Source organism: Pelobates fuscus, chromosome 7 (assembly GCF_036172605.1).
Source record: "Pelobates fuscus isolate aPelFus1 chromosome 7, aPelFus1.pri, whole genome shotgun sequence".
Lineage (NCBI taxonomy): Eukaryota > Metazoa > Chordata > Amphibia > Anura > Pelobatidae > Pelobates > Pelobates fuscus.
The window spans coordinates 36,779,971-36,796,669 of NC_086323.1; the positions used below are offsets into that span (position 1 = coordinate 36,779,971).

Consider the following 16,699-nt stretch of genomic DNA (forward strand, 5'->3'; position numbering starts at 1 on the left):
TACAGACACTGTCTTATCTTAATTTTTTTATGCATGTGAACCATGTATACACTAAAAAAACATAATTGCCTCTTTGGTCAAGAACTTATAAATAACATATCCCTTTGGGACAATGTTAGAATTAGCGATACTGTGATTTTATATGTTTATTTATGTGTTTATTAATTGTGCTTTTTTTCTAGATCAGTAAATATGTATATTTTTTCCACCATTCCAAAAAGTATCCGCTTATGAAAGGAAAATATATTTATTTGGTTAATATGAACATATTATTTACGAATTGCACTTTAGGACCTTCTGTTTAAAACAATAAAAAAGTAATTTTTTAATTGAATTGCGTAATACAGTAGCTATAAACACAAAAACGGCAAAAAGTATGGCACGTTCGATGAAATTGAAAAAAAAATTACTACTCCTGTATTATTCCTTAGAGCAGGGGCGGACAACCTTTGGAACTCCAGATGTGGACCACATATCCCATAATGCTGTTACAGCCATAATGTTGGCAAAACATCAGGACATGTAGTGTCCACAACACCTGAAGTTCCAAACATTGCCTATCCTTGCCCTAGAGCAAGGCACTGAGGCTCTGGCACATGTGAGTGTTAAATCTCACAATTATATTAAATTCTAAAGTACAAAAGAGGATGGTGAGTTTATATAGTCATTTAATTACCCGAGCAGCCACATTTGATCTACACACCTAGAATTATTGCATTTTCAGCTATATAACTTGTGGTATAATCAGTATATTGATTTAGTTAGTGATGGAGTCTACGGGAGGATCTGTAAAGATAAGCTCACCACAGATAATGTTGAACTCAAGTCATATCTTTATGACAGATTGACGAAGGACATATTAATTATTAAACCATCTAAATAAAAAATCTCTTTGTTTGATAGACTCTTTGGGAAGATGTATAATTCGACAGGCTTTAGCACCAAAGTATTTCCTTTCCACTATGAGACAAGCTTGCTTTTCACCTAGTAAGAATTAATTTCCCATTTATGCCGTGGAATAGGACTGTTGAGAAATAGCTGTGAAGGAACAACTTATATCGACTATAAATGGCAGGATTTCACAGCACACTGCAAAGTTGTTGACAGGGTCGATAATATGTTTTTAAAACACTTCAAATTATGTTTTCTTCGCTCTTTGTCTTGTGAAATTCACGCGAAGAAACAAATTGTTGGAGTAAAACACCATAAATAGGTATATATTTTCTGACAGCGTTTAGAAGTTCTAAATCACAAATTCTTTCGAATTCAAAAGGGGACATTAATGGCTTGAATGCTGATAAGTTGGACCCTCAGTTTTGAAATAGATCATAGGCGTGCGCAGCCCATTGCATTAGGGTGTGCACCCTAAAGCACAAGCACACGCGGCGTATATATATATATATATATATATATATATAACAATAAGAAAGCACGGCACTCCTCCTCTATTTATCTATAGATCAAAACAATGCCTAGGTGCAATCCCGCGTCCAGATATAGAATACAAAAATAAAGGGAGCACTCTGGGTCTTCTCTTCAGTGAAAAAAAGTATTTACTGTATCAAATAGAATACATTACATGTGCAGAACAAATCGACGTTTCGACCCTGCTGGGGTCTTTATCAAGATCAAGATCATCTTGATAAAGACCCCAGCAGGGTCGAAACGTCGATTTGTTCTGCACATGTAATGTATTCTATTTGATACAGTAAATACTTTTTTTCACTGAAGAGAAGACCCAGAGTGCTCCCTTTATTTTTGTATTCTATATATATATATATATATATATATATGTATGTATATATAGATATATATATATAGATATATATACACACGCACACACAAAGCTGTGTGTGTGCTGCGTGAGGGTGCTGGTAGTGTACTATGTGGGTGAGGGTGTTTGTGTGTGCATGCTTGTGAGGGTGCTGTGAATGTACTGTGTGTCAGGGTGCTGTTTGTGTGTGTTTGCACTTGTGAGGGTGCTGTAAATGTACTGTGTGTGAGGGTGCTGTTTGTGTGTGAGGGTACTGGTAGTGTGCTGTGTGTGTGTTTGTTAGGGTCCTGTTTGTGTTTGTGAGGGTGCTGTTTGTGTAATGAGTGTGAGAGTGCTTTGTGTTTGTGAGGGTGCTCTGTGTGTTGGTGCTGTGTATGTGTATGTGTGTGGGTGATGTGTATGTCTGTGGGTGCTGTATGTGTGTGGGTGCAGGTGCTGTATGTGTGTAGGTGCTGTATGTGTGTAGGTGCTGTATGTGTGTAGGTGCTGTGTATGTGTGTGGGTGCTGTATGTGTTTTGGTGCTGTGTATGTGTATAGGTGCTGTGTATGTGTATAGGTGCTGTATGTGTGTGGGTGCTGTGTATGTCTGTGGGTGCTGTGTATGTCTGTGGGTGCTGTGTATGTCTGTGGGTGCTGTGTATGTCTATGGGTGCTGTGTATGTCTATGGGTGCTGTATGTGTGTGTGGGTGCTGTATGTGTGTTGGTGCTGTGTATGTGTGTGTGTGTGTGTGATTGTGGGGGGTGGAGGTGCCGGTACATTACTTAATATCCCCCCTCCCTTCTTACTTTATGTAGGGAGGGGGGATCTTTCCTTGCTGCTTTCCCTGGTGGTCCAGTGGAGGTGGGGGAAGATCAGTTATCCCCCCTCCCTTCTTACCTTATGCCTGGAAGGGGGGATCCTGCTGCTGCCGCCATCCATCCCTGGTGGTCCAGTGGAGAGTGAACTCTAGCCCCGCAGGGCTAGAGTTCACTCACGCGAGATCTGAGCGTTGCCGCGGCAACGCTCAGATCTCGCGAGAGGAACCCGGCGGAGCTGCTGGCAATAGCTCCCCGGGTCCTCTCCTGCCTCCCTCACTGCCTGTGAGCCGGTGAGGGGAGGCTGAGAGCAGAGCCGGCGCTCGGATAGCGCCGGCTCTGCATGAGCCGGCAGGGGAGATCCTGAGATCTCCCATGCCGGTCTCAATACATAGGCGTGCCGCGGGGATTAGGCTGTGCCCAGGCACACCCGGCACACCCCAGTGCGCACGCCTATGAAATAGATCTTACTTTTTAAAGAGATTATTTTCAGAGTAAATCTCTAGTGTTATTGACGTGCTATAAGTCTCCACCAGGTTCCTCTGACATACTGATGATCCAGACAAACTCTCAAGACCTGTGTGACCCTAAACTGGAGAACCCAGGCAGACGCAAGGACGGAAAACAAGCTAACATAACGTGTTATACTAACATAACGTGTTATAGACATAGAATAGCCAATGACAATACAAAAATAAGACACAGGTCAAATAACAGGTCAAAGGTCGCAAAAGTTACACTAAGCATCTACAGTAAGGGAAAAAAGTATTTAATCCCCTGCTGATTTTGAACGTTTGTCCCCTGACAAAGAAACGATCAGTCTATAATTTTCATGGTAGGTCTATTTAAATTAACAGTGAGAGACAGAATAACAACAACAAAAAAATCCAGAAAAACGCATGTCAAAAAACATGTAAATTGATTTGCATATCAATGAGCGAAATAAGTATTTGATCCCCTATCAATCAGCAAGATTTGGCTCCCAGGTGTCTTTTATACAGGTAGCAAGCTGAGATTAGGACTCTCTTAACCCCTTAAGGACACATGACATGTGTGACATGTCATGATTCCCTTTTATTCCAGAAATGTGGTCCTTAAGGGCTTAAAGGGAGTGCTCCTAACCTCAGCTCGTTACCTGTATAAAAGACACCTGTCCACAGAAGCAATCAATGCGTTTTTCTGAATACTTTTTTTTATTATTCTGTCTCTCACTGTTAAAATACACCACCCATTATAATTCTAGACTGATCATTTCTTTCTCAGTGGGCAAACGTTCAAAATCAGCAGTGGATCAAATACTTTTTTCCCTCACTGTATATTAATAAGTCAGTGTCAGAGTATATGAGCAAATCAGTACACTTGCACCTTTGGTTTTGCAATTGCAATTCGTAAGAATGTTTGTCAATCAGCAAGTTGTTTAAATTCTGTAACTCGCATAACAAACAGAGCAGAGTTATTTGTTTCATGATTCGGAGTTCTGCCCTTGGTGCCAAAAATCCATGATTGATGGTTAGGGGGCAGTCACAAAATCAAATAAATAATAAAGAAATAAATGAAGGATTAGCTGACCCAAAAGTATGAAACATCAAAATCCAAATACTGACCAAATTTGAACTGAATTCTAACATTAAAAGCCAATAATAAGCTTCAGTAAAAAGCAGTGAAAATAAGACTATAGCTGTACTACAATATAGACATGCATATATTTTGTAATACAGTGATAGGCTCATTTTCACACCCTTGTCATTAATTTGAATCACATTTCCAAAATCTTTTACATTGCCGAAATTCAGATGAGCTAAAAGCCGCGTGGACAAAATTCGGTCATCAGAACCATCATTTTTTCCACCATGCACAAGTCTACAAATCAGCATCAAATATTTATAGACTTTGTTACACTTTGACACTTTGCGAAAGAAGAGATTTGCCAAAGAACAAAATGTATTACAGAAATGGCATGTAAGAACCTGCCGAGTCCAATTTTTAGATGTCTGGCTTCCCATAGTAATTTTTCATATTTATTTTGTATTTTCTTGTTTTCTCTCACCCTCTCTTAATGTATTCTTATTGTATCACATTCTCACTCTGATGTGGTCCTGTCTGTGAGCATGTGTATCTTGTGTGTTATTATGTCATTGGTTTTATTATCTTTGTTTTAAATAAAACTAGTTTTTTATCTTACCTGGACCTTTCTGATTCTATCCCTGAAGATTTTATCCGGAGGAGCCACACTTTTTATCTCCTTGGTGGGGAGGAAACCACCTACGCTACACAGGATTGAGAAAAGCCTAATTTTTTGCTCTCCTTATGTGAGTATACCTCCTTTTATTTTTCTTTTACAACAACAAAACAGGAGCACTATTTTTCAGTTTTTATTCTCATTTTGTGTAATTAGTGAATATCTGTGACACTGCAATTTATGGGAGGGAAATACCGTAAACACTTGACACTTTAACTGGCCCTTGACCCTGACCTACCTTCTACAAGGAACCAATCTGAGCAACATATTCACCGGTGGGGATCATACCGGCCAGGTGCATATATCTGGAGCTGAACATAAGCTCCAGAAAATTGTAAGTGTAATTTATCTTATTTTACCTCAACTCCTATAGAATATACTACACTATATTCTGTTTTCTGTCTTCATATTTTCCATACTTAGTCACCACCATATGAGTTTGAGGACACCCAGAAGGAACTGCTTCCCTGTACTCTTTCCTGACCAATACCTAGTTACAGCCTTATAGAAGAGACTCTGGTTTAGGAAGTACCAGCTGCCATACCTGGATGTAACAAGCGCTAGGAACCTCACCATCGCATGTATGTGTATCTTTGTGTCTGGAAGAGTGTATGTGTAAGGGAAGCAGAGAGTGTGTATGTGTGTGTGTAAGGGATGCAGAGTGAGTGTGTATGGAGGATACAGTATATGTGTAAGGGATGCAGAGTGAGTGTATAAAGGATGCAGTGTGTGTGTAAGGGATACAGAGTATGTATGGAGGATGCAGTTTGTGTGTGAGGGTTGCAGTATGTGTGTAAGGGATGCAGTGTGTGTGTAAGGGATACAGAGTATGTATGGAGGATGCAGTTTGTGTGTGAGGGATGTGGTATGTGTGTGTAAGGGATGTGGTGTGTGTAACAGGTCTAGTGTGTGTATGGAGGATGCAGAGTGTGTATGGAGAATGAAGTGTGTGTGTGTGTGTGTGTCTGTGTGTCTGCCTGTCTTTGTGGGGTGGGATAGGGACTGTCATCTGTGGGCAGTGACATAAGCCATTTTTATTTTATTTTATATAACTATTCTAATAATTATATAATATATTCTATATATTATGATTTTCCCCTATCCATACCTTTTACCTGTGCCTGGGAGAGGGAACACATGCCCTGATTGCCACCCTGCATTAAACTAATTTCATTTGCAATTGTTAAATCGTGTATACATGATTCAAGGGTGTGGGAGCATACCCTGGGAATTGTGTACACACAATTGGCGTTGTGAAGGGGTTAAAAAGACAATTCATGGAAACCTATAAGACTAATAAATCGGTTTACAATTACCAGCAACAAAAAAAGTGTCATAAAGATGCTGGAATCCACCTTCCAGTCTGTCTTTATTTATTGCTCTCTAACAGAACTTTGGTAAGATTCGGTATAGCCATATCTCCAGTAATCGAATAGCAAATTTCTACAGATGTGAATGCGAAAAAACAATGTATTTAAGTTATGTTTGTCTCTTGTAATATAATCCAGACCATAACCTGATCGGAACATTTAGAATGTAAGACTTATCCCTCTCTCTGTGAAAACATTTACTTGGCAAAAGCTGAATTAAATGTATTTATTCATATTAAAAAAAAAAAATCTTCTCTAATTTTCTCAGTATTAAATTCATATTGCTAAGAACTAACCTTGTTTATCCCCTTCATTTTCGCTCTCTGAATGCCCATCTCTTTCATCTTTCTGACTGTCGGGAGTCTGCACTTTCAGCTTTGATGACTTGTTACTCTCTTTTTCATGCTCTAAATCATCTTTTTCATCATCCGAGGGTGACTTTGACTTTTCTTCCACTTCATCATAAGCCTGTCCTTCTTCATTATGTTTCTCATCTGATTTCTCTTCTTCCACTTCGAAATCTTCATCGTACTCTGAAAGGGAAAAAAAAAAATACAAAGCGTCGCTCAGAACAATTATACATTTCCTATCTCTTCAGCTCTGCTCATTTTTTACCAATGTAAAGAGTCAAGTCAGACAATTTTTAAAACAAGTGAAAATGTGGAGTTCGGCAAAGCAGCAAATATCATAGACTAAGTATTAGATTTAACGGGAAGCTATGATGTCAAATTAACATTTAATAGTACCAGTAGCATACATTATCCACGTCACTCACAATAACATGTATCCTCATCTATAACGACATACATCAACCAATTGTATATACAGTTGTGCTCAAAAGTTTGCATTACTTGGAGAATTGGTGATATATGTACCATGTTTAAAGAAAATATGAGCAAGCAGGCAAACCACATTTCTTTTATTTCTTATGGGATTCATTTTCAACTGTAGGTTATAACAGAATGGTACAATCATAAAACAAAACATTTAAAAAATGAAATGGCCCCAGTTCAAAAATCTGCATACCATTAGCATCAATGACAGCATGCAGTTTTTTGTAATAGTTGTCTATGAAGCCCCTAATTCTTGTAGGTGGTATAACTGCCCATTCGTCTTGACAAAATGACTCCAGGTCATGCAAAGTCTTTGGTCGTCTTGCATGAACCGCACGTTTGAAATCTCCCCAGAGTGGCTCAATGATATTAAGACCAGGAGACTGTGATGGCCACTCCAGAACCTTCACCTTTTTCTGCTGTAACAACTGGAAGGTCAACTTGGCCTTGTGCTTAGGGTCATTGTCATTGCCTTTGTGCAGAAGAATAAAAATTGTCTGCCAGTATTTTCTGATAACATGCATTCATCTTACATCAATTGTCACAAGATTGTCCATGCTTTTAGAGCTCACACACCCCTAAACCATCAGTGAGCTACCACCATGCTACGCAGTGGGGATGGTGTTCTTTTCACTAAAGGACTTGTTGACCCCTCTCCAAACAAAGCTCTATTATGGTCTAGTCACTCCAAATTACAGTGTGCCAGAAGCTGTGAGGCATGTCAAGGTGTTGTCAGGCATATTGTAACCGGGATTTTTTGTGGCATTGGCGCAGTAAAGACTTCTTTCTAGAAATTCAACCATGCAGATTATTTTTGTTCAAGTATTGTCGTATTGAGCTTCCTGAAACAACCACACCGTCTTTTTCCAGAGCAGCCTGTATTTCCCCTGAAGTTACCTGTGGGGATTTTTTTGTATCCCAAACAATTCTTCTGGCAGTTGTGGTCTACCTGACCTTGGTTTGGTATCAAGAGATCCCTGAATTTTCCGCTTCTTAAAAAGTGATTGAACAGTACTGACTGGCATTTTCAAGGCTTTGGATATCTTTTTATATCCCTTTCCATCTTTATAAAGTTCTATGTTACGCAGGTCTTTTGACAGTTCATTTCTGCTCCCCATGGCTCAGTATCTAGCCTGCTGAGTGCATCCACGTGAGAGCGAACAAACTCATTCACTATTTATACACAGACACTAATTGCAATTTAAAAAGCCACAGGTGTGGGAAATTAAGCTTTAATTGACATTTGAACCTGTGTGTGTCTGTAACAAGGCCAAATATACAAGAGTATGTAAACTTTTGATCAGGGCCATTTGGGTGATTTCTGTTATCATTATGATATAAAAAGGAGAAGATTATCACAACTAAGTGATAATAAATGGCTTCATGTGGTCACTATGGTTCAATAAAAAAAATCAGTCATATTTCAAAAACAATGCCAACATTTCACAATTTCTGCCAGGGTATGCAAACTTTTGAGCAAAACTGTATATATATTATCTATTGTTTTTCATCATCTAAATAATTTCCAAACAAATTAATACAGAATTGCTGGTAGGTATGGGTATGCAGTGCTTAGAGGAGGATCACTGGCAGCAACCTGATATGCAGTGCTTAGAGGGGGATCACTGGCAGCAGCCTGATATGCAGTGCTTAGAGTAGGATCACTAGCAGCAGCCTGATATGCAGTGCTTAGAGGAGGATCACTGGCAGCAGCCTGATATGCAGTGCTTAGAGGAGGGTCACTGGCAGCAGCCTGATATGCAGTGCTTAGAGGAGGATCACTGGCAGCAGCCTGATACGCATTGCTTAGAGGGGGATCACTGGCAGCAGCCTGATATGCAGTGCTTAGAGGAGGATCACTGGCAGCAGCCTGATATGCAGTGCTTAGAGAAGGATCACTGGCAGCAGCCTGATATGCAGTGCTTAGAGGAGGATCACTGGCAGCAGCCTGATATGTAGTGCTTAGAGGGGGATCACTGGCAGCAGCCTGATATGCAGTGCTTAGAGGAGGATCACTGGCAGCAGCCTGATATGCAGTGCTTAGAGGAGGATCACTGGCAGCAGCCTGATATGCAGTGCTTAGAGGAGGATCACTGGCAGCAGCCTGATATGCAGTGCTTAGAGGAGGATCACTGGCAGCAGCCTGATATGCAGTGCTTAGAGGAGGGTCACTGGCAGCAGCCTGATATGCAGTGCTTAGAGGAGGATCACTGGCAGCAGCCTGATATGCAGTGCTTAGAGGAGGATCACTGGCAGCAGACTGATATGCAGTGCTTAGAGGAGGATCACTGGCAGCAGCCTGATATGCAGTGCTTAGAGGAGGATCACTGGCGGCAGCCTGATATGCAGTGCTTAGAGGAGGATCACTGGCAGCAGCCTGATATGCAGTGCTTAGAGGAGGATCACTGGCAGCAGCCTGATATGCAGTGCTTAGAGGAGGATCACTGGCAGCAGCCTGATATGCAGTGCTTAGAGGAGGGTCACTGGCAGCAGCCTGATATGCAGTGCTTAGAGGGGGATCACTGGCAGCAGCCTGATATGCAGTGCTTAGAGGAGGATCACTGGCAGCAGCCTGATATGCAGTGCTTAGAGTATCACTGGCAGCAGCCTGATATGCAGTGCTTAGAGGGAGATCACTGGCAGCAGCCTGATATGCAGTGCTTAGAGGAGGATCACTGGCGGCAGCCTGATATGCAGTGCTTAGAGGGGGATCACTGGCAGCAGCCTGATATGCAGTGCTTAGAGGAGGATCACTGGCAGCAGCCTGATATGCAGTGCTTAGAGGAGGATCACTGGCGGCAGCCTGATATGCAGTGCTTAGAGGGGGATCACTGGCAGCAGCCTGATATGCAGTGCTTAGAGGAGGATCACTGGCAGCAGCCTGATATGCAGTGCTTAGAGGAGGATCACTGGCGGCAGCCTGATATGCAGTGCTTAGAGGAGGATCACTGGCAGCAGCCTGATATGCAGTGCTTAGAGAAGGATCACTGGCGGCAGCCTGATATGCAGTGCTTAGAGAAGGATCACTAGCAGCAGCCTGATATGCAGTGCTTAGAGGGGATCACTGGCAGCAGCCTGATATGCAGTGCTTAGAGGAGGATCACTGGCAGCAGCCTGATATGCAGTGCTTAGAGGAGGATCACTGGCGGCAGCCTGATATGCAGTGCTTAGAGGAGGATCACTGGTGGCAGCCTGATATGCAGTGCTTAGAGGAGGATCACTGGCAGCAGCCTAATATGCAGTGCTTAGAGGAGGATCACTGGTGGCAGCATGATATGCAGTGCTTAGAGGGGGATCACTGGCAGCAGCCTGATATGCAGTGCTTAGAGGAGGATCACTGGTGGCAGCCTGATATGCAGTGCTTAGAGGAGGATCACTGGCAGCAGCCTGATATGCAGTGCTTAGAGGGGGATCACTGGCAGCAGCCTGATATGCAGTGCTTAGAGGAGGATCACTGGCAGCAGCCTGATATGCAGTGCTTAGAGGGGGATCACTGGCAGCAGCCTGCTATGCAGTGCTTAGAGGGGGATCACTGGCAGCAGCCTGATATGCAGTGCTTAGAGGAGGATCACTGGCAGCAGCCTGATATGCAGTGCTTAGAGGAGGATCACTGGTGGCAGCCTGATATGCAGTGCTTAGAGGGGGATCACTGGCAGCAGCCTGATATGCAGTGCTTAGAGGGGGATCACTGGCAGCAGCCTGATATGCCGTGCTTAGAGGAGGATCACTGGCAGCAGCCTGATATGCAGTGCTTAGAGGGGGATCACTGGCAGCAGCCTGATATGCAGTGCTTAGAGGGGGATCACTGGCAGCAGCCTGATATGCAGTGCTTAGAGGAGGATCACTGGATGCAGCCTGATATGCAGTGCTTAGAGAAGGATCACTAGCAGCAGCCTGATATGCAGTGCTTAGAGGGGGATCACTGGCAGCAGCCTGATATGCAGTGCTTAGAGGAGGATCACTGGCAGCAGCCTGATATGCAGTGCTTAGAGGAGGATCACTGGCAGCAGCCTGATATGCAGTGCTTAGAGGAGGATCACTGGCGGCAGCCTGATATGCAGTGCTTAGAGGAGGATCACTGGTGGCAGCCTGATATGCAGTGCTTAGAGAAGGATCACTGGCAGCAGCCTGATATGCAGTGCTTAGAGGAGGATCACTGGCAGCAGCCTGATATGCAGTGCTTAGAGGAGGATCACTGGTGGCAGCCTGATATGCAGTGCTTAGAGGGGGATCACTGGCAGCAGCCTGATATGCAGTGCTTAGAGGAGGATCACTGGTGGCAGCCTGATATGCAGTGCTTAGAGGAGGATCACTGGCAGCAGCCTGATATGCAGTGCTTAGAGGGGGATCACTGGCAGCAGCCTGATATGCAGTGCTTAGAGGAGGATCACTGGCAGCAGCCTGATATGCAGTGCTTAGAGGGGGATCACTGGCAGCAGCCTGCTATGCAGTGCTTAGAGGGGGATCACTGGCAGCAGCCTGATATGCAGTGCTTAGAGGAGGATCACTGGTTGCAGCCTGATATGCAGTGCTTAGAGGGGGATCACTGGCAGCAGCCTGATATGCAGTGCTTAGAGGGGGATCACTGGCAGCAGCCTGATATGCAGTGCTTAGAGGGGGATCACTGGCAGCAGCCTGATATGCAGTGCTTAGAGGAGGATCACTGGCAGCAGCCTGATATGCAGTGCTTAGAGGAGGATCACTGGCAGCAGCCTGATATGCAGTGCTTAGAGGGGGATCACTGGCAGCAGCCTGATATGCAGTGCTTAGAGGAGGATCACTGGCGGCAGCCTGATATGCAGTGCTTAGAGAAGGATCACTAGCAGCAGCCTGATATGCAGTGCTTAGAGGGGGATCACTGGCAGCAGCCTGATATGCAGTGCTTAGAGGAGGATCACTGGCAGCAGCCTGATATGCAGTGCTTAGAGGAGGATCACTGGCAGCAGCCTGATATGCAGTGCTTAGAGGAGGATCACTGGCAGCAGCCTGATATGCAGTGCTTAGAGGAGGATCACTGGTGGCAGCCTGATATGCAGTGCTTAGAGAAGGATCACTGGCAGCAGCCTGATATGCAGTGCTTAGAGGAGGATCACTGGCAGCAGCCTGATATGCAGTGCTTAGAGGAGGATCACTGGCAGCAGCCTGATATGCAGTGCTTAGAGGAGGATCACTGGCAGCAGCCTGATATGCAGTGCTTAGAGGAGGATCACTGGCAGCAGCCTGACATGCAGCGCTTAGAGGAGGATCACTGGCAGCAGCCTGATATGCAGTGCTTAAATGAGGATCACTGGCAGCAGCCTGATATGCAGTGCTTAGAGGGGGATCACTGGCAGCAGCCTGATATGCAGTGCTTAGAGGAGGATCACTGGCAGCAGCCTGATATGCAGTGCTTAGAGGAGGATCACTGGTGGCAGCCTGATATGCAGTGCTTAGAGGAGGATCACTGCCAGCAGCCTGATATGCAGTGCTTAGAGGAGGATCACTGGCAGCAGCCTGATATGCAGTGCTTAGAGGAGGATCACTGGCAGCAGCCTGATATGCAGTGCTTAGAGGAGGATCACTGGCAGCAGCCTGATATGCAGTGCTTAGAGGAGGATCACTGGCAGCAGCCTGACATGCAGCGCTTAGAGGAGGATCACTGGCAGCAGCCTGATATGCAGTGCTTAAATGAGGATCACTGGCAGCAGCCAGATATGCAGTGCTTAGAGGAGGATCACTGGCAGCAGCCTGATATGCAGTGCTTAGAGGAGGATCACTGGCAGCAGCCTGATATGCAGTGCTTAGATGAGGATCACTGGCAGCAGCCTGATATGCAGTGCTTAGAGGAGGATCACTGGCAGCAGCCTGATATGCAGTGCTTAGAGGATGATCACTGGCAGCAGACTGATATGCAGTGCTTAGAGGATGATCACTGGCAGCAGCCTGATATGCAGTGCTTAGATGAGGATCGCTGGCTGCAGCCTGATATGCAGTGCTTAGAGGAGGATCACTGGCAGCAGCCTGATATGCAGTGCTTAGATGAGGATCACTGGCAGCAGCCTGATATGCAGTGCTTAGAGGAGGATCACTGGCAGCAGCCTGATATGCAGTGCTTAGAGGAGGATCACTGGCAGCAGCCTGATATGCAGTGCTTAGAGGAGGATCACTGGCAGCAGCCTGATATGCAGTGCTTAGAGGAGGATCACTGGCAGCAGCCTGATATGCAGTGCTTAGAGGAGGATCACTGGCAGCAGCCTGATATGCAGTGCTTAGAGGAGGATCACTGGCAGCAGTCTGATATGCAGTGCTTAGAGGAGGATCACTGGCAGCAGCCTGATATGCAGTGCTTAGAGGAGGATCACTGGCAGCAGCCTGATACGCAGTGCTTAGAGGAGGATCACTGGCAGCAGCCTGATATGCAGTGCTTAGAGGAGGATCACTGGCAGCAGCCTGATATGCAGTGCTTAGAGGAGGATCACTGGCAGCAGCCTGACATGCAGCGCTTAGAGGAGGATCACTGGCAGCAGCCTGATATGCAGTGCTTAAATGAGGATCACTGGCAGCAGCCTGATATGCAGTGCTTAGAGGGGGATCACTGGCAGCAGCCTGATATGCAGTGCTTAGAGGAGGATCACTGGCAGCAGCCTGATATGCAGTGCTTAGAGGAGGATCACTGGTGGCAGCCTGATATGCAGTGCTTAGAGGAGGATCACTGCCAGCAGCCTGATATGCAGTGCTTAGAGGAGGATCACTGGCAGCAGCCTGATATGCAGTGCTTAGAGGAGGATCACTGGCAGCAGCCTGATATGCAGTGCTTAGAGGAGGATCACTGGCAGCAGCCTGATATGCAGTGCTTAGAGGAGGATCACTGGCAGCAGCCTGACATGCAGCGCTTAGAGGAGGATCACTGGCAGCAGCCTGATATGCAGTGCTTAAATGAGGATCACTGGCAGCAGCCAGATATGCAGTGCTTAGAGGAGGATCACTGGCAGCAGCCTGATATGCAGTGCTTAGAGGAGGATCACTGGCAGCAGCCTGATATGCAGTGCTTAGATGAGGATCACTGGCAGCAGCCTGATATGCAGTGCTTAGAGGAGGATCACTGGCAGCAGACTGATATGCAGTGCTTAGAGGATGATCACTGGCAGCAGCCTGATATGCAGTGCTTAGATGAGGATCGCTGGCTGCAGCCTGATATGCAGTGCTTAGAGGAGGATCACTGGCAGCAGCCTGATATGCAGTGCTTAGATGAGGATCACTGGCAGCAGCCTGATATGCAGTGCTTAGAGGAGGATCACTGGCAGCAGCCTGATATGCAGTGCTTAGAGGAGGATCACTGGCAGCAGCCTGATATGCAGTGCTTAGAGGAGGATCACTGGCAGCAGCCTGATATGCAGTGCTTAGAGGAGGATCACTGGCAGCAGCCTGATATGCAGTGCTTAGAGGAGGATCACTGGCAGCAGCCTGATATGCAGTGCTTAGAGGAGGATCACTGGCAGCAGCCTGATATGCAGTGCTTAGAGGAGGATCACTGGCAGCAGCCTGACATGCAGCGCTTAGAGGAGGATCACTGGCAGCAGCCTGATATGCAGTGCTTAAATGAGGATCACTGGCAGCAGCCAGATATGCAGTGCTTAAATGAGGATCACTGGCAGCAGCCAGATATGCAGTGCTTAGAGGAGGATCACTGGCAGCAGCCTGATATGCAGTGCTTAGAGGAGGATCACTGGCAGCAGCCTGATATGCAGTGCTTAGATGAGGATCACTGGCAGCAGCCTGATATGCAGTGCTTAGAGGAGGATCACTGGCAGCAGACTGATATGCAGTGCTTAGAGGATGATCACTGGCAGCAGCCTGATATGCAGTGCTTAGATGAGGATCGCTGGCTGCAGCCTGATATGCAGTGCTTAGAGGAGGATCACTGGCAGCAGCCTGATATGCAGTGCTTAGATGAGGATCACTGGCAGCAGCCTGATATGCAGTGCTTAGAGGAGGATCACTGGCAGCAGCCTGATATGCAGTGCTTAGAGGAGGATCACTGGCAGCAGCCTGATATGCAGTGCTTAGAGGAGGATCACTGGCAGCAGCCTGATATGCAGTGCTTAGAGGAGGATCACTGGCAGCAGCCTGATATGCAGTGCTTAGAGGAGGATCACTGGCAGCAGCCTGATATGCAGTGCTTAGAGGAGGATCACTGGCAGCAGTCTGATATGCAGTGCTTAGAGGAGGATCACTGGCAGCAGCCTGATATGCAGTGCTTAGAGGAGGATCACTGGCAGCAGCCTGATATGCAGTGCTTAGAGGAGGATCACTGGCAGCAGCCTGATATGCAGTGCTTAGAGGAGGATCACTGGCAGCAGCCTGACATGCAGCGCTTAGAGGAGGATCACTGGCAGCAGCCTGATATGCAGTGCTTAGATGAGGATCACTGGCAGCAGCCTGATATGCAGCGCTTAGAGGAGGATCACTGGCAGCAGCCTGATATGCAGTGCTTAGAGGAGGATCACTGGCAGCAGCCTTATGTGCAGTGCTTAGATGAGGATCACTGGCAGCAGCCTGATATGCAGTGCTTAGAGGAGGATCACTGGCAGCAGCCTGATATGCAGTGCTTAGAGGATGATCACTGGCAGCAGACTGATATGCAGTGCTTAGAGGAGGATCACTGGCCGCAGCCTGATATGCAGTGCTTAGATGAGGATCGCTGGCTGCAGCCTGATATGCAGTGCTTAGAGGAGGATCACTGGCAGCAGCCTGATATGCAGTGCTTAGATGAGGATCACTGGCAGCAGCCTGATATGCAGGGCTTAGAGGAGGATCACTGGCAGCAGCCTGATATGCAGTGCTTAGAGGAGGATCACTGGCAGCAGCCTGATATGCAGTGCTTAGAGGAGGATCACTGGCAGCAGCCTGATATGCAGTGCTTAGAGGAGGATCACTGGCAGCAGCCTGATATGCAGTGCTTAGAGGAGGATCACTGGCAGCAGCCTGATATGCAGTGCTTAGAGGGGGATCACTGGCAGCAGCCTGATATGCAGTGCTTAGAGGAGGCTCACTGGCAGCCTGATACCAAATCAGAGAAAAAAAACATTTAAAAATAAAAACCGAAACACATATTAAAATAAATAAACAAGATAAGTCGTAATGACTTTTACAAGGACTTAAAAACTCCTTGATCTGTCACTTGGCAGATCCTTTTAAGGCAAAACACGTACATGTGATATTGATTTGACTAGAAACCATTATAAGAAATGTGTTTTCTTAGACAGATATCTTATGAACGATGAGACAAAAAGACTGTCATCCTGCACATGACAATTAAATGGATTTAACAATGCCTCTGCTTTTATCAGATTCTCTGCTTCTATAAAAAAGGATAGCTTAGGATGCTTGTTTAATTGGATTTTTCGAGATATTGCTGTTTCCTCTGTACTTTAAAGGTGAATCTCAAAATAATGCTTAATAAACAAGAGAAGCTGAGACACTAATAACACAAATTGTAATTATTTCCTTATACAATTCCTCACTAATCTGCTTATAATTGCAGAGGTATGTAATAAGTGCTTCACATACGCACACACACCAGTCATCATAAAAGTCATCACTATTTCTTAAATGCTTTCTTAGAAATCATGCAAGCACTATTCAGCAACATAATAGAAGGCACACTGCTGCTTAACACTGTTGCTTCATTCATGGTTTGTCATGAA

At 45.4% G+C, this 16,699-nt stretch overlaps 1 protein-coding gene across 3 annotated transcripts in view; it reads right to left on the reverse strand.

Moving 5' to 3' along the window:
* Positions 1-16,699, reverse strand: part of ERICH3 (glutamate rich 3) — a 94,086-nt gene that overhangs the window by 17,639 nt on the left and 59,748 nt on the right. For all 3 annotated transcript variants that reach the window (XM_063427929.1, XM_063427927.1, XM_063427928.1), the window contains exon 11: positions 6,477-6,713. In XM_063427929.1, coding sequence (XP_063283999.1) covers positions 6,477-6,713 — 237 coding nt within the window. The remainder of the gene's footprint in view (positions 1-6,476; positions 6,714-16,699) is intronic.